Source organism: Salvia hispanica, chromosome 1 (genome assembly GCF_029641045.1).
Source record: "Salvia hispanica isolate PSC_SH4W2 chromosome 1, Shi_PSC_v1, whole genome shotgun sequence".
Classification (NCBI taxonomy): Eukaryota; Viridiplantae; Streptophyta; class Magnoliopsida; order Lamiales; family Lamiaceae; genus Salvia; species Salvia hispanica.
In genome coordinates this window covers 37,260,939-37,284,229 of record NC_142692.1, presented here as the reverse complement: position 1 = coordinate 37,284,229, position 23,291 = coordinate 37,260,939, and the positions used below count along the sequence as shown (strand labels likewise).

Sequence of the window (23,291 nt, the reverse complement as noted above, 5' to 3'; positions counted from 1 at the left end):
TTGGGAAAAAATTCCACCCAAAAATGCATCGCCAATATTTTGTGTGTTTCAATATTTACACTAATTGACAAAAATCTTGTATGGTAATTTAGATAACAGCTCAGTCGAGTAAGGATAAAATATTGTACACCTAGGCATTAATATTGAAGATAAAAAAAATAAGTGTATAGATTCTTTTTAAATAGAATATTCAAATATGTAGAATTATAATATCTTCGTATTCGTAATTAGTATTAATTACTATGTTAATCCAGGTATAAAGGATTTCGCATGCTTTTTAATAACATTTCCTAACTGAGTCTTATCCATAGAACATGATTTATTAAAGTGGGCCCAATACTAATTAAAGGAATATACAAGGAATCAAGATTCAAAATCTCAGAATTAGATACAGAGAATTAGGCTAATTCAAATATTCAATCATTGTGGTACAGATAATTCAGCTAGTTATGTATAGTGTGTTCATGTTAAGAATATACTAATGCTTTTAAGACTTAATTTTCCAAAATAGTAGTACTATGCAACATTTTAATATTCTTTCAAGTAGTGTCATAAGTCTCAAATTTCAAAATTTTAAAGCTTGAGATATTTATACTCTTTTTATCCAAAGAAAAAGGATTTTTTTTAGACTGCACAATATTTTATGCAGATTTATATTATATGATAAGTACAATAAATTATAAATTTGATATACTAATGTTTTAATTTTAAAAATAAATTATAATTTGTTTAAAAAAAATAAAAGTGTATCATTTTTGTTAGGAGATAACAGTAGTAGTAATATATCTTTGGGAAGCCAAGTTTATAGAGGGAAATTGTGTTAGGCCTATAATTTTTGGGCCCATTTAAATGTTTTAAATATTTATTAATGCTGACCCACCATCTAACTGGATTTCCTTGTGGTTCATTAAAACAAAATTTGGGCCCAAAATCTTCTTTTAATTAATTTAATTTTATTTTATTTTGGATCATGAATAAGAATAACTTTTCAACAGCTTCGAGTTTATTTTCTAGATACATAATTGAGAGAGAAAGAATTACTCATATTTTGTTTCTAGAATTTCAAGCAACACGCTTATTTCATTGCTTCGGCAAAATTTCAATGTGCGTTTGCCAAAATTTCAACCAACACGCTTATTTTATTCAAACTTAAAAAAGTCTCGTTCATAGTATTAATTAATAGGACTCAACGTCCTTTTATTTTGTTTACAAGTTACTTAAGATTCGAAATATTGTTTTTTATTTAACCACACGTGTGTGAGGTAGATATCAAAATTTCATAAATAAATCAATTTAGAGGAAATCCAGTTTCATAATAATTTTCAGTCACAGACTCATCCGTTCCACCATTACTTGTTTCGTACAGTAAATTTAATCAAATTCTAATTAGATATATAACATTTTAATTACATTATTAAATTATAAAACATATTTTTTTTCTCATCTATCTTAAATCGTGTTTAAAACAATATATTTTGGTGATGTTCAAACAATATCATCATCTTATGAATACATGATTTAATAAAAAAAAAATTGAAACTTCGTAATTTAATATCAACACTTTGAATTTAAATAATTATATCAATACAAATAATTTTTTTCATAACATATAGCATCAAGTTAAAAGTAATTTTATTGATTTCAACGATATCCTAATTCCATGTATTTGGATGATAATAATTTGATAAAATTGAATTAAATTTTCATATAATTCAATAATCATTTAAAAATATTGTTATGTCTATCATAATATGTCAATAGTATATATGGATAATGTAAATATGAAATTGTGTTGACATGCTCATGTTATTAATATTTTAATAACTATATTGAAATCACGATCCTATGTCCTAAATTTGATAATTATTATCATCATTTTAATACTATTAAATAATAAAAAAATAAATTACACATTCTAATATTAGAAACCATTACTAGTATATTTCTAAAATCCTAGAGTCTATTAATTTTATATTTATAATAAAAATTAAAATTACACGTGATAATACAAGAGAATATTAGATCTATAAAATCCTATAGTCTATTTACTACTACTACTATATAATGTGACTTGAAAATGCAGAACACGGCATCATTTAACATATAATCAAAGTCAAACAAAAAGACTTGAAATATATAGAAAAGTCTACCTAATTTATCTATAAATCCACGTACATTCTCTTAATTGTTTTCCTCTGTATTTATTACATAATGGATCCAAGAGAGCAAGAAACGCTGCGAAAGAGAATCGAAAAGATGGAGAAAGAGCTGAAGAGCAGCCTGGAAAGGGAGGAGAAGATGGGAAGAGAGCTGCAGAGCATACGGGAGCGGCTGCGGGTGGCGGAGGAGGGGGAGGAGCGGCTGTGCTATCAGCTGGGGGAGGCGGAGGCCGAGGCGGTGGAGAATGCGGAAGAATATAGAGCTAAGGTCGAGGCGTTGATGAAGCAAATGTCCCATGCACAAAAGCTTTTGAGCAAGTAAAAATTAATGATGCCGGTTTTTATTCATTTTTTATTCTTTTGTGATTTTATTCATATACAGTATTAAAGTGGTTTGATGACGATTTGAACTTTGAATTCTTAATTTTTTAAATATTTATATTTCTTTTTGTTTGAGTGATGATAAATCGGTATATTGTTTACTTTTGAGTTTTGATGAATTACCCATTTTTTTTATAAAAAAAGGTGGATGCTTCCACAAATGGGACATACATTTAAAAAAAAAAAAAAAAAGTTCTTGAGGACGCTACAATGGGTGCACTTTTGATTTATTTTAAAAATAAAATTTTCCTAATTAATCTTGATGGCCCTTTCTTACAGGCATAAAGATAGAATAAATGTTTATATAAAAAAAAGGTTTATTCCATTCTTGGTGAGTCATTTATCCAGTGAACCTCATTGTTCATTAACAATTACTACTTCATTTATTCTCCATTTATTCTTCAAGGAATGTGATCAAATAAAAATTCTAAATATTGTACAAATTTAAAACTATGATCTAGACCATTGAAAAATGTCAACAGATCACAAAAAAGCAGGAAAATATCCACAGAATTTCAACAGCAGTCAATGATTGATGCTGTGTTGATACTGTGTTGACATTAAAATCTTGAAATTTTACATTGTGTTGAAACTATGTTGAAGCTGTGTTGAGGAGCTTTGGGTTTGAATAATATATAAATTTGCATTTTATCACTACCCTATTTATATATACTAGAAGATAATTCATTTTAGAATTTCTCAAAAAGTAAGAGTATATAACTATAACTATATTAGATCGCAAATACATTAATATTAGTTGATATCAAGAAAAATATATTAATATTAGTTGATATCAGGAAACACATTAGTTAGTGACTCAATATAAGCTCATTGATTCATGAAAACTTGTTTATAACTCAATATCATTAACTGATACGAAGTAGTAATATATTTTATGATATCAAGAAAATAAACTGATACGAAGTAGTAATATATTTTATGATATCAAGAAAACTTATATAATATTCAATTCCCAAAATTCTCATTTTTAAAAAATTTCACACAATAAAATACACTTAACATAAAAATAGTCAAACGCCCTCTGTAAATAGACGAAACTCGAGGGACCAATAGGCAAATTATTTAGAGGGATAACCCAAAGCCGACTGGCAACCTCACAAATCCAAAACCCCAGATACATTGAACCTAGACATATTTAGGTCTTAAACCCACGCCTATAAAAGGCAACACGCACGTATCACTTCTACAATAACAGAAACCGCATACGCATCCACCCCTTGTAACCACTCCCTCATTAAATGGCGCCAACCATCGCGATTCCCTCGCCGCAGAAGAAAGGCGAGGCAGCGCTGAGGCGGCGGAACGAGGAGCTGGAGCGGGAGCTCAGGGAGAGCCGCGAGAGGGAGGAGAGAATGAGGGCGGAGCTGGCGCGGGCGATGGAGCGGCTGAGGGTGGCGGAGGAGGCGGAGGAGCGCCTCTGCTCGGAGCTCGGCGACCTCGAGGCGGAGGCGGTGGGCCAGGCCCGAGAATACGGGGCACGGATCGTGGAGCTGCTGGAGCAGCTTTCCGGAGCCAAGGAAATGCTTGAGAGGACGTCGTCGTTTTCGAGCGTCTTTTCTCAATGACGATTCCTAGTTTTTTTTTTTTTTTTTTTTTTGAGTAAGAAACATTCTTGTATTGAGCTATAAAAATGTTGAGCTACTTGAATTTATCGATTCGTAGACGTTTTTTCGAATGTTTTTAGGTGTGTAATTTGGTAAATTTAATATTGAGCGACTATATAAAATATTTTGTTTTAATTTCATTTTTTTTTGTCCTGTATATCAATACATAATCAAAATTTGACATAAATTTTTTTTAAATATTTAAAAAAAAAAAATTTGTATGCATTATGTATATAGTATTTTACTCCACATTTGTGAGTTGTCTATGTGAGTGTATGTGCTGTATTTACTCCATATTTTTGGAATCGGAGAATTCAATGCCATTGATTTCATTTAATCTTTGTTTAGTAATTTATGAATTGTTATCGACTTACAAACGAATACACTATTTACTAGTAATATGTTCTATTTAATTATTTTATTTTATTTAAATATTAATTTTGATCGTCAAAATAAATATGGCCTTTATAATATGTATTGCATAATTCCTTTCTTCATAATATTTTTACTATCGACAAAACTTCAATCAACCTGTATAATTAGGATGGAGTAACTAACTATTTGAACTAGAAGAAATTTAAATATAAAACGTTTGTAACTGTTTCGTTTATGCTTACTGGAAATTGTATTTTCGCAGATGAAGACGAAAAAAATGGAAAAATATTTAGGCTCTACCGCTCTAGTGCCCACCAACAATAAAAAATCTAGGCCCAAAAAGTCTCAAATTTCACACCAAACCACACCCAACAAGATTATAATGTGGTGAAAATGAATCAAATCATGAGACCATTAAATAGATGAAGCTTTCAATTAAATCATTTTTTTTCAAGTTAAGATCCCAAATATAAAAAATCTACCACATAACATTGTCATGGAGCAAAATTCTCACCTTCACTTTGTCTCTTAGAAAACATACTATTCTCTAGCAACGCAATTGAATACCTTCGCAAGTAGTGTCGTTGTAGAAGTTCTTCAACGAGGCCCCTTTGCCTTTCGCCTGTCTTTGAACTCGGGCTCCCTGCTAACACTAGATACAATCACAACTTTGAAATTTATAACATCAACAAAATTGTTATTAAGATTTACCTCTCTATGTGTTCCAGAATGAGCAATCTTGGTCCAGGAGGTATTTTCACATCTCTGAGAGCACTGAAATTTTTACCAGGGAGAAATGGCATAGTTGTTAGGCGAAGACGGCCCCAACTTCGTATTTCTAGAGTATTCTGGTGACACTTGAGAATTTTTACCTATCAGTTATCAATGGCAGTGTGGTATCTGTCAGCAGTCCTCTCTTAAAATTCTTCTCATAGTTCTGCAGGCCAAGGTTGCTCAGCATCGATCTCGTTTTCACATAATTTAAATCTTCAGCAGGTGGTTGTGAAAACTTCTGCCCAATCTGTATAAACCATTACAAAGGGTCTCAGATCTCTGGATAAGTGAAAATTTAGATTCCTAACGCCGACATCCGATTTGTTTACATCTATGAACAGATATCCTAATTCGAAGTCAGCATACAGGAGTAATACCCCACTCGAAATGCTAGTTATAGAATAAATAGCAGGTGTACAAGGACAGGTTCCTCAGAATCGAGTTAAATCACCTGGAAAATTCCACCTTGAACAAGTGCAAAGAAAAGACCAGATGTAAGGGCATTTGCTGCTGGATTCGGGCCACCCATACCACTTACTAGCGAAAACAAAGCCCCGGATCCAAAAGCTGCAGCCATACTACAGTAAGCAATACAGAAAGTTAGCATTCACAACAGCCAAGATCAACACAAGCATTGGGGCTCAATTAAATGTTTAGCTAACCAGAAAGCATCCAGGGCGCAAATTCAATTATTTCCCTCATCCCAGTTCTCATGATTAAGCTAACAATCTGAAATTTTCGACTCATGCTATGGGCAGGAGCTTAAGTGTGTAGCCCAAAAGATAAATTTTCAATTTGCACAGAAGTAAGAGATAACTCAAGTATTTTCAAATGAACCTAAATTCACCAGCGTAGCACACTATATAGTAAAGCAGATCAAAAGCCTCTAGGCATTATTCTCCTTATTGAGAGTGAGTATCATCAGTAAAGAAGGTGATTATTACAAATATGCAGCATGACTCTTTAAAATAAAGGTTTACCCCTAACCCATGCTGAAAATTCAAATAGTCATCTAATCTAAATAGATCTAAATTGAAGGCTTTAGAGAACTATATTAACTGCTAATGTTTTCATAATGAAAACACTTTTTCTCAAACGCCATAACATTGATCACCAAAAACATCATTGGCATCTCAAACACTTTCAAAGTAAAATCGTTGAGTCCTCAAAGGAGGGAAGACGGTGAAGGCACGTACTTTTATTTGAATATAATTTAATGTGTTGATCAGATCAAATCTGGCAATTAACTGAGCTTGAAATATTATGCAGCAATTGTCAAAAGGCTAACTTTAAATTGTTTTTCCAATTGCAGCTGCAAGTGAAATGGAGATACAAAGTCAGCAAAGTTCCACCAATCCATACCTGGTTTGAACATCATCCTTGCCTCTCAATCTTTTCATGACACACGAAATACCGGCATTTGCACCTGTCATGACAGCAAAGTTCCGAGCTTGCACGAACGGACCTCCAGCAAGAGCCTGAGTGTGAAAAATGAGGTATAAACATCACCCTTTAACACAAACATACTACTCAGCTGCTTAACCACAACGAGTCTAGTTAAAAAAGCTTGCTAAAGCCTAGTGGGCATCAGAACCTTCGTTGCTAACTAGTTTAGTTGCTTGGCCTATATTGGGGATTGGGAAATAATACACATTGGTCAACGTTCAAGACTATGTCTGGAGTCGCTGCAATTATAATGAGATGGGCTATTTATTAGCATGGAAAACCCCTAATAAGCAGAATCTTAGATCTCCCACTTAGAGCCTGACCTCATATGTGACCATAACTTCTAAACATCTTCCCGCATCCGCGCGGCAGTGTCATATCTTCAACTCAAGTTCCAAGCAAATTGAAGCGATACAAAGCTTCAATTTTTCTAAAGATGACGGATGTCTTAGTTTTCAACTCAGCATGCTTTGTCCTTAATGAAAAGCATATTCTTTGACTATCATTGTAATCAGTGCTATTCTTGTGCTCCTTTCCAAGCTCACCCAATAAATTGTGCAACGACACTATTTTATGTACTGAAATAATCAGCAATTAACTTAGAAATTCCTCCAAACCATGAGCTCTAATCCTAAAAGCATAATACTTACTAGAATTCCTAAAAGTATAATACTAACTAGAATTCATCCAGACCATGAGCTCTAATCCTTAGCTTACAAATCCATTATGTACTGAAATAATCAGCAATTAACTTAATAATGCAATAAAACAACACCAAAACCATAAATTTAGCTGCAAAAGAATGAGGAAATGCAATATTTTCACAAACACACCAATAACCGAATCTCTTAATCCACGGAAAACAGAATAATTAACACAGTAGCAACAATATACGCGTGAAAACCATCAAACAAACTTACCAACAAGCAACAAACACTCCAACATTTATTTATTTAATTTTTTTAAAAAAAGGAAATTAGGTTTACCTGAGCCTGCTTGAGCGACGCCATAGCATCTGGACTAATAGCAGCGTTCGGAGGCGGCATGAGGAGCGAGGACCCCTCTCCGCCGGAGATGGTTCCCATGAAGGCGCCAATAGCGGCGCCTTGGGCGGCGCTGGTGACGGTGACGACGGCGGCCTCGACCGGGATAGACTGCTTCGCCAGCCACCCCTTGAATCTCAACTCCACCTCCTTCAGCTTGGCCTGCACCAAAGCCACCGGATTCTGCTGAGGATTCACCATCAATCCGCCGGCCTTGGTTGGAATTTCCACCGCCATGAATCCTTGCTAGCTTTCAACGTGAATTCGAGATTTAGCCTAGCCGATTCCTCAAAGCTTTCCGCTCGAATCTAGGGTGAATTTGCGAGAGGAATTTGGTGGATTGTGAGATTTTTGGCAGTTTTTAGGGAGGCAGCAGCTGTGAATGAATTGGATAACAATGTACAGTAATTATTTCGTATTTTCATTTTGATCCCTAAAACTGTAATATTGCTAAAATCGGAATCGGAATGCATGCATTATTTATTTTCCCAAAAGAAAGTCCATAAAATAAAATAGGCCCAGTCCAATATTTTGGAAAAAGTAACTGGGCCGGGTTGAAATTTTCCTGGCCCGAGGTTCAGAAACCATTGATTATGGTTCTTGTGTACTTGATATCAAATTAAAATATAGAATAATACTTACATTAATTTGCTATTACATTTATTCATGGCACCCCAGCAACGTATATGAATGCATGTGAATCGCATGTTAATTGGATGAATCGGCAGTTAATTAGTGATTTTTTGAATCACATGTTAATTAGATGAATCCACAGTTAATTAGTGATTTTTTATTATATATATTTTTTTAACATCAACTCACTCCCACTCTTACAAGATTTTAATTTCAATTATACTTATAACCATGGTTAAAGGTTCAAAACCGATACTCAATAATTTGATTCAGTTTATAGAAGTCTCTAAATTCAAACATTGATCCAATGTTTGGTTCATATGATTCAAACTAGTTGAATTCCACCTAACTTTGATCAAATCATTTGAAAATATATGGTCCTTATAAGGTAAAAACTAAAAATATTAGTATTAATAATTCAAAATATATTAATTTGTCTATGATTATGATTATACATTTCCATTTATATGCGTTATAACAATTATAAACTTTAATGAATTGTACCGAAAAATAAATATATTTTCCCTATAAGGCAGTATTAGAATGCACTAGCTAGTTGAAAGTTGATAAAAAAAATCACTAAACATATTGATTTACGATTAATTTATGTTATATTAACGATCATTTTTGTTAATTAGTTTAATTTGATCAGATTAAGTGATACCATCCAAATAGTTTTTATTCTTAATCAATTACCGCTTATTTACATTTTTATAAAATGAAATACCCATTTTTATTTTATTTTGTAAATTTCGTGACAGAAAAAAGAAAAGTAGATTATTTGAAAGTAGGAAGAAGAAGGATAAAATATACAGTGGTCAAATGGAAGAAGATTCCCCCAAATTTGCTAATTTCCTTTCCTTTTCAATCAGTGAGCTTCCACTGGAAGATGGTATGCTGAATTAGGGTTTAGAAATTTGCTTTTTCTTCAATACATTGATAGATACACATTCAATGAGCGATTCCAGAGAAGAATCTCCCGATTGGTTGCGGTCATTTCAGGTAACTTTAACTGCGATATTTTTTCAGAATCCAGCAAATTATGATTCGTGCTTGCAGTTGAATGCGCTAGTTCGTCTTCGATTTAGTGAATTTTCATAATTTTCTAGGTGCTTCGCATTTGAAATGATTTCATCTGATTATTCAATTTCGAGCTAAATTTGCAATTTAAGCTGCTTGAGCTTTGGAAGTGATTTCATCTGATCATTCATTGCTAACAATGAAGATTGTTATTGTATTTCGTTATAGCCGCCAACTGAAACTGCCATAGAATTGTCATCTGGACCGGATTCGCCATTGGATCGAAGTCCAGTAAGCGATGACGAGGATAATGTCAACCTTAGTAGGTTGTTTAAGAAAGGAGCAACACAGGTATCAGATAGTAAGGATAGTGATGATGGAAAAGTGACTCTATCTGAGAGTCCTGTCAAAGGAAAGTCTCCCAAAAAGACTAATAAAGCAAAGCAGACGACACCGAAGAAGAGGAAGCAAGATGATGACAGTGGAAGAGGTGATTGTTTCTGTACCTTTTCAATAAATAAGTAGCTATCGCGCCCTTCGACTGCTGTGTTCATCCATGGAAAAAATGATATAGCATTCGGTTCTTTATAGTAGTTTCATGGTTTCTGGTTATGCAGGAAAGAGGGCTAAAGGAAAGGACAGAAGTGGGGGTAATACACCTGAAAATCTTGGGAAGTCTCATGTAAGCATCACTTTCATTGAACTTCTGTCAGCACTTCAAGGATCTGAAGAGGATTGAGATAATATTTTTATTTTTAACCATTCATAAACTAAAACTTAAACCGTTTTGAGATTGGTTTTGAAGACTGTCAGTGTGCCTAAGGAACTGCTCTTAAAGTTGTTGTGCATAGTTTATTGCATACTTATTTGGTACTGCATTGAGTCATTTAAATTTTACTTGGGGTCCCCGTGCAACAGTCTAAAAGTTTCTTAAACAGGGAGAGAATACTTCCATCTGGTCATTATCTTCAGATTCTGAGTCTGCTCCAGATGCCAGGCCCGTTAAAAAGTCCAAGCCTAATGTGAAAAAACTTTCTGCAAGTAAAGATTTCAATCCAGAAGATAAAAAGGAAGATTATGACTGTCTCCTTGACCATGATTTAGAATCCCTAAAGAATCAAGCCCCACAGGTTAAATCTCCGGTGGAAAACCTGGAAAAAGTGGATGAGAAATCATCCAAGGAGATGGATACGGATATCAATATTAAGGGAGGTAAATAGCCAAATTAACGTTACGAAGAATGTGGACAGCATCTTTAATAAATATAGAACCACTCATTAGCTCGACCTCTATGTCGCTCTTCCATCTAAATCTTTTTCATGATCTAATTTTTCCAGATGATGATGTTAAAGATAATGTTATGAAGGAAGATGTCTCTGGGAAGCGTTCTGGACACCAGGTTAGAAGCTTAAGTGTGTAGTTATTATTAAGTAGCTAAGCATAGTTTGTACAATGATTTCTGACAAAAAGGCTTGTCATCCAACTAATGTAGGTATCCTCTTCAACGGTGCCATTATTTCTCTCAGATAAAGTTCAGCGTTCAAAGGTTACTTAATCATCCCTCACACCCTTTAGAAGATCATGTCGGAATTTCATTTTTTTCCCACAGTTCACCGTGATTATTAAAAAATTTATTGGCCTTTGATCACTTGCTGCTTGTTTCTTGCATGCTAACGGATAACAAGTATGGCTGAATTATTTATTAATAACTGAATATATACAACAAGTCATGTTTTCATTTCATTCCCTGTTTGCGTACTAGATAATAGTATGCCTTAATGGGAATTTTCTATTCATATATATGTTCACCAGTCATTTATCTATATCTTTTAAAATATACATGCTGCTTTATTGTTATCCTGATGGATAGAATGACACTATGTGCCATGTGGCACCTTTTTTATTTGCAGGCTCTTGTTGAGTGTGATGGTGATTCCATAGATTTGAGTGGTGACGTGGGTTCCGTTGGAAGGGTAATAATTGCTGATGATTCATCCAAAAAACATGAGATGCTCTTGGATTTAAAAGGTATGCATCCTGCTCTCTATTTTCTTTTGATAGCAATTTTTGGTTATGTGACTTGATTCTTGTATATCAATGAATACTTAAACCTCATCCCTCAGTATATAATTAGCTTTTGGATTCGAATAAGCATCTCTATGTTTACAACAACACTATAACTCCTGTTCTGCAACATCATTAATTTAACAGACTCAAATTCAGGATGAATCATGCTTATTGCTAACCCGATTTAACAGGCATAGATTCAGGATATTGTCAGTTCTAAGGTTCTTCATTTTCTTTGTTCCAGGAACCATATACAAAACAACAATAGTTCCATCAAGGACATTCTGTGTGGTACTCCATCCGTCACGGACTCCTCCCCTTTATTCCCAACTTCATTACTCTTTGCTTGTTAACTTTTACTCGTCATTTTTAAGCTCGACTCTCACAATGTATTTTATTTCCAGGTAAGCTTTGGCCAATCAGAAGCAAAGGTTTGTATACCTACCCAAGAATTTTGCTCGTCTTTTCATCAAAGATTGCCCAAATGGAAAGATATTTATAGTTTATGATTTTTAATCATCTTTGATCAGATAGAAGCTATTATGAATGACTACATTCAGTTGAAACCACAATCCAACGTTTATGAATCCGAAACTATGGTTGAAGGTTAGTTGTTTATTTCATATCTATTTATATGAACTATTTATATGCATCTTATGAACTGTTTGTTAAATTACTTTATTGCGAACGGCTAGGGACATTGGATGGTTTCTCGTTTGATTCGGACGAAGAAGCTGACAAACCCGTGGTTGAAGCTGATCAACAAGAGGCTGGGGAGGAACAACCAGCAGATGGAAAAACCAAGAAAAAAACTGACAAAAAAACGGTGTGGTTGCTATTACATACCACACACGAACACACGCACGCACATATATTTATGTTATATTCTAAAATTATTTTGGTTACATTGTGATTTGTATGAATCTTGATTTAGGGGAAGAAAAAGGGAAGACCAGCAGGAGACAAGCCGGCCAAGAAAGCGATGAAAAAGAAACCTCAAGTTTCAAAAAAGGGCAAAACCAAGAAATAAGGCATATTTGATGCTAATTTTTTTTAAAAATTCTCTCCTTTAATTAGATGCGCTTTTCTTAGCCACAGTTTGTAGTGATTTTCTCATTAAAGGACCACAGCCGGTATTGTAAAAGTGATAATGAGAAGAATATATATTTAATACTTCATCCTTCCACGGTTACTTGTCGTACTTTGATTTGACTCGGGTTTTAAGATATCTATAAAAAAAAGTTGGTGGAAAAAGTAGTGGAATGTGAGTGTATTTTTATATCTTAATTTTTATAATAAAATGCGAGTGAAATAGAGTTAGTAGAATATAAAGTCTATTTATAAAAAATATCGTGAAATGAGATAGTACTATGTAGTATAATGTATTCGATGATGGATCAATAAGGAAATAGGGGACATCTAATTGTTGATGAAATGAAGTGTAAAAATATGACTCACTTTTTTACTTAAATTCGTTCACATTTTAAAAAAGCTTGCCACGATTTCCAATAGAACATTTTTAGTGTGAGGAATATATTTTATTATCTAAATTCGCCAATAATTAGGTAAAAATCTATCAAAATTTCCACAATCAAATTATTTACAAGCAAAGCAAAAAAGTCAAGACTGAATCTTTAATTTTTTTCTTGTCACGTGGTGACAATTATCTATAGATAACGATGAAATTATTAAACATGCCAATAACATAAAGCAAACAAGATAACATAAGTAATCAATATTTGGTAAGATCTATCTATCATAGTCATACTCATAGACGATGAAGATGACACATCCCTAGATACATTGCTAGTTCTTCTTTCTTCAACAGGATTTTCCAATCCACCATCTATTATCCTCATCCTGTGTCACAAATATTTAATTTGACTAGGATCAATTTGGTTAAAAAACAAAATTGAAAGCTCAATCATATTGTAAAAAAGTGTGACCAAAATTTAGGACATTACCCACTATTAGGGCAAAATACTATGTTGTAGACTGAGGCCTTGCATGTGAATGTGCTGGTTCCATCATCAAATGCATAGCTGTAGGCTCTTGGACAAGCTCTCTTGAAGATCCCGGAGTAGAAAGACGGCCTGCACGTGGTCGGGTTGGCGAACTCCCCACTGCAGCAGTACTGGTCGAGCCCGAACGCCCCACACGCGCTCTTGCATGCCACCACGCCGCCCCCTTCGCCCCCCTCACTCCCGATCACCTGGAGCTCTTTAGGGCAACCTGCGAGTTTATTTTAGTCAATTTTGTTAGTAAATCGACATAAGTATTTACGAAAATATGAACTTTTTACCCAGTTCGATATAATATGTATCTCGTGAACAATGTCAAGTAGTAAGAGATTTCCCTCTATATAATATATATAGACATTAAATAGCAAAATCTAATCATATCCACTACAAATTTGATCCAAGAAGTGACAATTTGACCGATATGGTCATTGACTGATTTATTTCATTTGAGGCTCCATACTTAACAATTTTTACTAGAAAAAAATGATAGGAGGAATTCGCCGATTTATTTATTTATTTATTTATTATTATTATTATTATTATTTTTGCAATGTATGAATTTTTCTAGTTTTTTAGTGAGGGGGCTCCAGCCCACCCTAACCATCCTAGGATGTTTAATTTGTCGTCAATTACCCATGTTGATGTCTTGTACGCATCCGGTGGCGTTGCATCCGCCGCGCCTCGGCGCGGCAGCCAGCGGCAGGTTGTAACCGTCGACAATGCTGACGTCGTAGAAGTCCTTCTGGTCCCCGACCCCGAGGGTGATCTCGAAGAGGGACGCCGGGGGCGTGGCGCCAATGCCGTTGCATTCGAGCCTACCGCCGCAGTCTCCGGTCTGGCACGAGCCAGTACCGGTCGCGTCGAACGTGCAGCCGGTCCTGGCCCACATCCGGCCAGACCATCCGGGAGTGGCGGGGACCGTGATGCTCTGGCCGGAATCCAGCTGGAACCCTGTCGTGGGGAGCGGCGGGGTCCCTGAGCCGGAGAGCGTCCCGGGCCATATGGTGAAGGGGCAGCTGTTGGTTATGACAAATGTGCAAGCAAAAGAGCTGGTGAAGAATGTGAAAATCAATGCTACTAGAGAAAGGAGAAGAGTTGGATTTGCCATGATTTGTAGGGATGGAGAGGTTTATGGCTATTTGTATGCTGAGGAATTTGTAGATTCCTTTGCAGAATTGAATTTCATCAGCAGCAAGATTGTGATTTTGGGTTTAGTATTTCTTGAATTTTGGATGGCCTCAAACACAAGAAATTCCTTGCTTTGGCATGATCAGAGGAGATATTTAATCGATATACGTATGTTATAAAATTTAAATCCATTATTTGATTTGAACTAGCAAAGAAATTACTTTTTTCTTAGAATAATAAATCGGCCAAGCTTTTCTTTTCTTGCATACGATTTGAAGTTGAGATGTGAATCATGGCCTCAAGAAAAGGTTGGATAAAGATAAATAGGGCATCTAAATCTAATAATCATAATCAAATTAAATACTTTAAGACTAAAATATTTAGCTAAGATAAATAGGACATCTAAATCTAGCAATCAAATTAAATACACACTATTTGACCACTACTATCCTAGCCCCAAAAAAAACTATTCTGGTTTTAATTTTTATCCAATTACTGTATAATATAAACCTAAACGCACTCATATCATCTTATACCCACAAATTTTAATAAACTAATCATATTATACCAACAAAGATTGCTTTGCATTTAGAGAGAGATTGGTTTTCATTTTCACCAACTCCATCACTTCTAGAAAACTAAATCATTTTGATACAAAAAAAGACCTACAAACAATTAAATGACATACAACAAATCCCACCTAACAATGGGTCAGCATTAAACTAAACACCACTAAAAATATAACAATGACTTCCAAAAAAATGTCAGTCTACAAACAACATTAAAAAACAGAGCAGCTAGATTAAACTACTTGTTTTACCAAGTCCATATTAAACTACTCTGACAAAACTGTGCTTACAAGTTTTTATATTACAACGGTTAAGAAAGATGCACTCCACCACCAATCACATGGCCCGATAACGGTCACGAGCATCAGCTCCAGCACGTGCACGACAAAGTCCAAGCTACTCAACACTGGAGATGATTTATGCTTTTTCTTGAATAGATTTTCATGATCAAACTAGTACTAGGATATCTAAAATGTTGGGCAGAACAACAACATGTTGCAAGCTGGTCTTTATCACAAGCTGTCCCCCTTCTACGATCCACCTACCAAACAGTGTAAGGTTTATCGTAGGGTCGGAATTGAAGGGAAATGCAATCTGAGGGTTCCCGGGAGGAAGAGAAATCAGCAACAGGGATAACTAATTCAAGATTGCTTCTCCATCATGGGTGATTTGGGACAGAATATGTACCTTCTGATCGCTGAGTTAAGAGGAAAGCTCAGACCAGCATGTTTTATGATATCCCCGAATGCTGGAAATATGTATTCATTGCATGATTTCTCGATGCTAGCCACAGAAATGGGGATTGATCGGAGTAAGGCCTGGAAATGAATGGACTCTATCTGTTTGTTCCAGCCCTCGGGTCCATCCTATGAACTGAATACTTATGAGTATGTAATGGCATTTCTGTTGACGTCCCTGAGCAGCAACTGCTGGAGGAGCGACTCATTTCCTGCATGAAGAGAAACGAATAATCTATTAGTGAAGGTTTCCCAAAATCAAGAACACATTACACTATAAATCATTCATCAAGACAGCAAGCTATAATTGAACTCTCTCGAGTGGCATACACTTCAAGGTCCTGCAAAAGCAACATCGTTTTAGGAACTGAGATGTACAGAAACCATAATAAAAGCACAAAAGTAGAAATAAATGAAACAAAAGAATTGATTAAAGCCTCCGTTTTCAACCTGCAACACAAAATAAAATCAAGTAAATATCCATACGGGACCAAATAACAAGATCTTCCCGTCCGGAAGCACAAACTTCCTCCTTAAGAGTTACAGGAAAGTTACAATCATCTCAATGCGAATCACTGAACTATATATATACAAACAAATCGAACCACTGAATGAAAATAAACTTCCTCCAAAAATTCCTGCTGATTGCCTTGCTTTAATGAAGGCGATAAGAGTCATTACAATAAACCACAGCAAAAATGAAAATGATAGATAACAGGGGGAGAGATGCAGTTAGCAGAGCACATCAAATAGAACAGTAAAGTTTAATAGAACCCTGTCTCATAGTACTTCAAGATGCCGTGCAATAAAATGCATCGAGCTTCATCATAGTTCACAAGATATAGTATCATAAACTTCCTAATAGTTAAGAGTCTTAGCTACAACTCCAATAAAGGAAAGTTAAACATAAAGCTTCCTACATAAAAGGCAATACAATGAAGTCTGCCACTTAGGTACTTGATGAGTTCTTTAGTCCTCGATTTATACTAGGAAAAGAACAAGAGCTAAAGGGGAAAGGATAGGGATGGATATGAAACAAGAAGTTATAACGCCTAGTTCGTATCCATGCCATCACCAATCGGACTGCAGATGGGACCAACAGTAGTGAAGGGCCTCTCAAATGGTGAGGGGTGGCACTGTGCATCCCTTCTGCGCTTAAAAGAACAAGACTCAGTCGAGGAACTCTCAGCATCAAGCTTCCTTCGGACACCTCTGACAGCTTGTTGCTCAATCAGTGTTAGAGGAAAAACCTGTTTGCTCACTCTGCAGAGGGAGCTATGATTATCATAGACAATTCTCTGATTACAGTTTTTATCACAAACATGTGTCAGCCCAGTTAGCTTGCAGCGAAACATGTTCCCAAACAAATTCTCGTTCTCACATTTCCAGTCACACTTGTGAACTGGATTAGGCCCATCTTGGCCTAGAATACTTGACAAGTAAATAACATTGGAATGAACAGCTACCACAGATTTTCCAAATACCTCCATTGCTTCTTTTCAGAAAGACGTTAACCCTTCAATCCCAAACTCCCAACTCCTGACTTCGAAGCTCTGCATACCCAAAAGTGAAGATTAATTAATTCTGAAGCCGAGAATGAAGCTTAGTGGCAACAGTACGATGAAGTTTGTTTGCCAAGGCTTTCATAAAATTTTGTGAACTCTTTCCCAACTCATCAGTCTCCCTCGTTTCTTGTTAAACAATCCTTATGCACAAATAATAAGATACAGCAACTGAGATATCGCTGATGCACCAAAAATGCTTGAAAAACAGCACTTGGCACACACCAATAACAAACTGCATTTCACCATCATCTAACAACAATATTATATTACATGTTCCTCTCAGCAATTCCAAAATTCAAACCAGAATAAAATCCATAGAAAGCAAGCAAGCCACTGCCACCACACAAAACCGCAGAAGTCCATCGAATTCGATGCAGTAGCAATTAGATTAATATCCCCCCCACATCTAATGTGGAGGAACCAGAATTTATACGCTAATTTACCACACGATAACATTTTCCCCACCTAAAATTCAACAAGCTTATTCAACCAAAAATTAACCGACGATTTCGAGAAAATACATACCAAAAGATAGTTTCGTGAATAACAGATACATATAAAAAGAAGCTGATACAATCATCACCTACGATTCCGCAATCACATACGTTAATTAGGTATTTGTGTAAACGAATTTATCCACGAACCTCGCATAAACTCCACACCGAATACATTCTCACCTAATTTCCCCTTTGAATTAATGCCAAACAACTAAAATTCCTTCACTCAATTCCACCAATTTTCAACGTCTATGCAACCTAGACAAAAATTGCAACCAGATCTATGTAGAAACGAGAATCGCAACACGAATTGACGGATATCATTCTATCCATGCAGCACGCGCTCATACACACAGTAAAATTGCCTAGCTCAAGCACAAAATTACCGTAAAATTGAAGGAAAAATTCGAGGAAACAGGAAACTTACACAGTGAAGAACACGACGGAACAGCAACCAACACCACCTACTCCTCCTTCCTTCAGCTCAATCAGCACAAAATTGCGAAAACAATGGGCAACAATGCGAAGAGGGGTGTGAAGCTATTTATAGAGTGGGGAAGGAGTGATCCCTTTTCCTATTTTCCTGTGGATTAGACATTAAATGCTCATCTAGCCCTTCGCTTACTGCCTTTTTGCATTCTTGCCCCTGTAATTTAAATATATGCTTTAACCTCCCAATAAATCGAACGCCTATTTATTTTGATAATTTAAAAAATTCCTCCCTTCATGAATACATGTCACACATTTTAGCTAGACATAAATTTTATTAAATATAAAAAAATTGGGTGGAATAAAATTCTAACATGCGTCCATGAAAAATAATTTGAGTAATAAACGGCTCAAATTTTTAATATGCAATTTATAAAGTGTGAGAGATGGAAAAAGTGATTGGAGTATGAGAAAGAAAGAAAAAAAAATGTTGAAGTGGAAGATCATGTAAATATAAGTTGCGAATAAGTAGATGTATGAGAGTAATAAATTGTCAGAGAATTTGCCTCACTAGATATGGAGTAATTTTGATGGACAAATCAAACATATAATAGCATGATTATTTTCATGGACAAATGAAATGATTCTGTTTATAATACAATATGAGTGGAGCGAATTAGTAGAATGTGATGTCTATTTATTAAAAGATAATAAAAGGGAATTAAGACATTTATAATTGGCATCCCAAAATAATAATATGAGACATTTAATAATGTATACTCCCTCCGTCCCGGCTAAGATGACACATTGCTTAGCCGGCACGGGATTTTAGGAGTTATTGGTTAAAGTGTTTAATTGGAGAGAGAGAAGGTGGGTGTAATTATTGAAGTAGAGAGATAAAGGATGATGAATATGTTAATAGGAGTGAGAAAAAGTGGTTGAAGGTATTAATTGGAGAGAGAAAGTTACCAAAAAAGGAAATGTGTCATCTTAATTGGGACAAACTAAAAAGGAAAACATGTCATCTTAAGCGGGACGGAGGGAGTACTAGTCTTTTTGTTGATGTTGATGTATTAAGCCGAAAGTCAGTAACTTAAAAGGTGTGGTTGAGTAGTATAAACCCATCCATCCTTAACCAAAGGTCAGGGGATAATCACATGCATTGGATTCGAAGCAACTTTAATTTTTTGGACTAGTTATTTCATTATCTAGAATGCATACAAATCAACGAAAACTAATCAATGAGAAGGTCGAAAGTTGTGAAAATAAGAGGACCAAAGGTTGATAAAAAAATATTTTAGGGCACAAAAGAGAAATAGGTAAAAGCAAAGGTGTGGGGTGCAAATATGGCATTGACTTAGTAAATATGGGTATGAATGAGGAGCAACCCACTTTTAGTGCAAATTTAGATGAAATTCAACTGAAATGCAGACAAATTTAGTGTTGCTCTCTTTAGGTGGTAAAGGAAATTAATATGAATCCCGCCACGCGCTCTTATCTTACATATAGTAGAATCCGACCACGCGCTTTTGTCTTGGGTAGTTACATATAGATAGAAGAAAGAATAAATGAATAAATAAAGGGATATTGACGGTCTAATGTGTAATGTAATAAAACTTTTAAAAAATTGAGTTTTTCTCATTAACTTTAAAATTGGTAAATAATATTATGAACTTTATTTGGATTTGTTTTTTTTCCACAAATGAAAAAATTTCGTACAAATAATACTCTCACTGTCCCGCTTTAGCAGTCCCATTGACTTTTCCGCTCTCTTTTTATAAAAATGATAAAAAATAGTTAAAGTCGAGAAATGGTAAAGTAAAAGAGACAATAATATAGAGAAGATGATAAAAAATAGTTAAAGTCGAGAAATGGTAAAGTAAAAGAGACAATAATGTAGATAAGACTCTTCTCTATATTATTGTCTCTCTTACTTTACCATTTCTCGACTTTAACTATTTTTTATCATTTTTACAAAAAGAGGGCAGAAAAGTCAATGAGACTGCTAAAGCGGGACGGAGGGAGTATTATGATACAATTTTTTTTTTCGGAATTTCTTGACAACAATTTTGAGAGCTTCAAGTTTTTCAATCTTTGAAGATAGTTTTTCTTGAAGCACATCCTCCAAAATTGTTCTTCAATCTATTAAAATAACATGAATTTTTTTATTCGTGAGAAAAAACAAACCCGGGGTAAAGTTCGAGATATTATTTACCAATTTTAAAGTTTGTGGAAAAAATACAACTTTTTAAAAGTTTCATGATATTAGATGCCAATATCCCATAAATAAGTCCAGGCCTTTCCCAATTTGTTGGACTAATGGAAATAAATAAATTGAAAATCCTAACCATTACAATCATAAAATTTATTATTAAAAATGTTATCTTACTTTATTATTTTAACTAATTCGGTATTTTAATTTAACACGCCTTTTATTCATGCCTATGAGTTTCTATTACAATCCATCATTCATAGATTGAGGGCTTGTTTAATAGGCTAAATTTCATGAAAATAGCTATGCAGTGATAAACAATCCCCACATTATCTATGTGCTAGTTGATTCGGAGCCACATTTTGTTGGAATTTCCTTTACCATAAAGTAATTTCTCTTAATTTTGTCTTAACAAGTTTAATTCTATACGTGTATATAATTTATGTATTTTGCTAAATCCTATGATGAATTCCTTCAAGGGTCGTATGAACACTAGATGAGTATTGTATGGTGCTTCTGCAGCAATTGGATTATAATAAATGCTTGGCTTTTTTCCTTTCGTAACTCTACCAAAATCTACTAGAATGCGATAATATATTTACTAGAATGCGATAATATATTCGAGCCTGCACAAATATTCATACGGTGCTTAATTGCGTATTGGCCATTGTTTAATGTTCAGGTGTACACATGTTTATTTATTTGAGCTGATTTGGGATTTGATTTTATAAAGTTATCATGCAATAATTAAGTCATGGGATTTGATTAATTACTTCGAATTAATTATACAGGAAGTTGTAAAGTAATCAATCGGTCTCATCAATTAGTTATCTTAGCCCAAACAATTAATTAAAACCTATTAAAAAATGCTTAGATTTCAAAACTTCTTAGCCCAAGTATTTAAATCAGCCGGCCCAATCATTGAAAGAGCTAATCTAGTCCAATTAAAACAATTAAGAATTTCCCGAATAAAAATCCCCAAAATTAAAATCAGAGCACCCTAATTCCCTCTCTCTCTCTCTCTCTCTCTCGACTTCTCACCGGAAACCGCCTGCCGTCTTGCCTGCGCCGCCACGTAGCCGGCCTTTCCCTTTCCCTTTCATCTCCGATCATCTCGTCTCTCTCTTTCCCTCACGGTACTCTCTCTCGATCTTATTATTTGTTGGTTTTGTCTCTATTCTAGATTGAGTGAACACATGCTGCTTGAGCTTGTTTGGATATTCGTCGACCATAGATGGTTGTGGTTCCACTTACTTGGTATAATTGTGTCTAGAGTAAGCTGTGTGTGAGCTCTGAGTTTTGTATATGTTGTTTCTGCTGCAATTTGATTGTATTTGCTTGCTTCTTTGCCTTTCCTAACTCTACCAAAATCGAACTGCGTGTTGTCCATTGTTTAATTTTCAGTGTATTGAGCTGATTTTGGTTTGTGTATTGACTCAAAGTTCTTTTTTTTGTGTGTGTGAAATGACATTGATTTAATTCTTGATGAAGAAACACCATGGTAGGATTTAAGAATAGGTACTTGATAATGGAGGTTTTTCTGGACCCAAACAAAGAATTTTCGGTGGATGAACCTATTAGGATCACCTCGAAGAATTTATGGGAAGCAATTGTAAAAAGCATTCTTGTGAACTTTGGGGAATGTGGTCTAGCGTCGGCCACAAATTCTTCTAAAGGTGAGATTGTTACTTTGATGTATTCATATCACTTTATCTGTAGAACAGTAGAACTTATCGATGTTTTGTTTGTGAAGAACTTAACGTGTGTCTTTTCCGCCTGCAGTGAAGTATGTGAATCCAACTACAAAACATGTCATCATTAGAACTTCAAGAGAGGACTACCAGAAAGTTTGGGCTGCAATTACAATGATTAAGAGTGTGGGGCATTGTCCTGTGGTTTTCAACCTCCTTGACCTTAGTGGTAAGCCCCATTACTTCACTTTTTCTTATCTCTAAGTCTTACTGGTTTTTTTTTTTTTCAAATACCAACCGTCCTTTTGCTCTGGTAAAGGCTTAAGAGTTATGCATTGTTAAAGTATTATATGGATATACCCCCTAAAGATTTGATTTTATGCATTCTTTGTTATATTTGTTTTCATATGTACTCCATATGCTCTGTTATGGTTACATACACTAAGAAAAAAAATTATTTCAAAATTTCTTTATAGGAAGCATCAAGGCCTGCAAAACTGCTGCTCTGAAGCTCGAGGAATTGAAATTTGAACAGTACAAGTTATCAGCCGGTGATCGCCTCACAGCCGATGCTCATAAGGAGATGCAAAACTGCCTTGCGACTCTCAAACTCTTGGAACATTAGTACTAAATTTATGCTTAGATAAGATGCGAGGCTAAGTAGTAGACAACAGATAAATTATTTCCTTCTTTGTGGACCATATTTTTTCAGTGTATTAGTGGAATTTTTGATACTCCATTAATGAAAAACATTCCGTAATTAAACTGCATATAATGTTTCCCGCGGAATGGTTGTTTGTGAAATCAATGATCTCCCTTTAGATAATAGTAATTATTTTCTGTAATCCATATTCTTGAAAATAATTGCCTCTGTGTAGGTGAAATGTTTGCCATTGTTATACAAGATTCTGTTTCAGAT

General features: G+C 34.9%; 5 protein-coding genes and 1 pseudogene across 9 annotated transcripts; 3 read left to right on the top strand and 3 right to left on the bottom strand.

The window, feature by feature from the left end:
• Window positions 1–3,729: 3,729 nt before the first annotated feature.
• Window positions 3,730–4,305, top strand: LOC125222777 (protein RESPONSE TO LOW SULFUR 3 pseudogene; annotated as a pseudogene).
• Window positions 4,306–4,934: 629 nt separating this feature from the next.
• Window positions 4,935–8,208, bottom strand: LOC125222775 (chloroplastic import inner membrane translocase subunit HP30-2-like). The gene is made up of 6 exons (XM_048125578.2): window positions 7,747–8,208; window positions 6,677–6,792; window positions 5,766–5,892; window positions 5,413–5,561; window positions 5,252–5,314; window positions 4,935–5,183 (listed from the first exon to the last, which is right to left on the bottom strand). Exons 1-6 carry the CDS (start codon window positions 8,038–8,040, stop codon window positions 5,138–5,140), a joined length of 795 nt encoding a protein of 264 aa, XP_047981535.1. The 5' UTR covers window positions 8,041–8,208; the 3' UTR covers window positions 4,935–5,137.
• Window positions 8,209–9,208: 1,000 nt separating this feature from the next.
• Window positions 9,209–12,715, top strand: BIN4 (double-stranded DNA binding protein). 2 transcript variants are annotated; one of them, XM_048120133.2, is made up of 12 exons: window positions 9,210–9,438; window positions 9,685–9,946; window positions 10,074–10,138; window positions 10,395–10,668; window positions 10,794–10,855; window positions 10,949–11,002; window positions 11,367–11,484; window positions 11,768–11,814; window positions 11,928–11,954; window positions 12,054–12,129; window positions 12,219–12,349; window positions 12,458–12,715. In XM_048120133.2, the coding sequence occupies exons 1-12, from the start codon at window positions 9,391–9,393 to the stop codon at window positions 12,551–12,553; spliced, it is 1,260 nt and encodes a 419-aa protein (XP_047976090.1). In that variant the 5' UTR covers window positions 9,210–9,390; the 3' UTR covers window positions 12,554–12,715. The 2 variants fall into 2 exon arrangements, with proteins under 2 accessions (XP_088919134.1, XP_047976090.1); XM_089063008.1 differs by lacking the exon at window positions 10,949–11,002 and having other exon boundaries at window positions 9,209–9,438.
• Window positions 12,716–13,150: 435 nt separating this feature from the next.
• On the bottom strand, window positions 13,151–14,773 carry LOC125219714 (pathogenesis-related thaumatin-like protein 3.5). Its single transcript, XM_048121760.2, has 3 exons — window positions 14,178–14,773; window positions 13,488–13,755; window positions 13,151–13,383 (listed from the first exon to the last, which is right to left on the bottom strand). The coding sequence occupies exons 1-3, from the start codon at window positions 14,650–14,652 to the stop codon at window positions 13,212–13,214; spliced, it is 915 nt and encodes a 304-aa protein (XP_047977717.1). The 5' UTR covers window positions 14,653–14,773; the 3' UTR covers window positions 13,151–13,211.
• Window positions 14,774–15,389: 616 nt separating this feature from the next.
• Window positions 15,390–18,619, bottom strand: LOC125221742 (uncharacterized). Of its 3 annotated transcripts, none has more exons than XR_007176422.2 (3): window positions 18,468–18,619; window positions 15,929–17,531; window positions 15,390–15,835 (listed from the first exon to the last, which is right to left on the bottom strand). XR_007176422.2 is itself a non-coding variant. In XM_048123965.2 (2 exons), exon 2 carries the CDS (start codon window positions 17,466–17,468, stop codon window positions 17,031–17,033), a length of 438 nt encoding a protein of 145 aa, XP_047979922.1. In that variant the 5' UTR covers window positions 17,469–17,531; window positions 18,468–18,619; the 3' UTR covers window positions 15,390–17,030. The 3 variants fall into 3 exon arrangements, 1 of the variants encoding a protein (XP_047979922.1); XR_007176423.2 differs by having other exon boundaries at window positions 15,390–15,782; XM_048123965.2 differs by having other exon boundaries at window positions 15,390–17,531.
• Window positions 18,620–21,662: 3,043 nt separating this feature from the next.
• Window positions 21,663–23,217, top strand: EMB1687 (ribonuclease P family protein / Rpp14 family protein). Of its 2 annotated transcripts, none has more exons than XM_048121127.2 (4): window positions 21,663–21,817; window positions 22,173–22,357; window positions 22,464–22,601; window positions 22,849–23,217. In XM_048121127.2, the coding sequence occupies exons 2-4, from the start codon at window positions 22,180–22,182 to the stop codon at window positions 22,995–22,997; spliced, it is 465 nt and encodes a 154-aa protein (XP_047977084.1). In that variant the 5' UTR covers window positions 21,663–21,817; window positions 22,173–22,179; the 3' UTR covers window positions 22,998–23,217. The 2 variants fall into 2 exon arrangements, with proteins under 2 accessions (XP_047977084.1, XP_088925125.1); XM_089068999.1 differs by having other exon boundaries at window positions 21,666–21,817; window positions 22,187–22,357.
• Window positions 23,218–23,291: the final 74 nt, after the last annotated feature.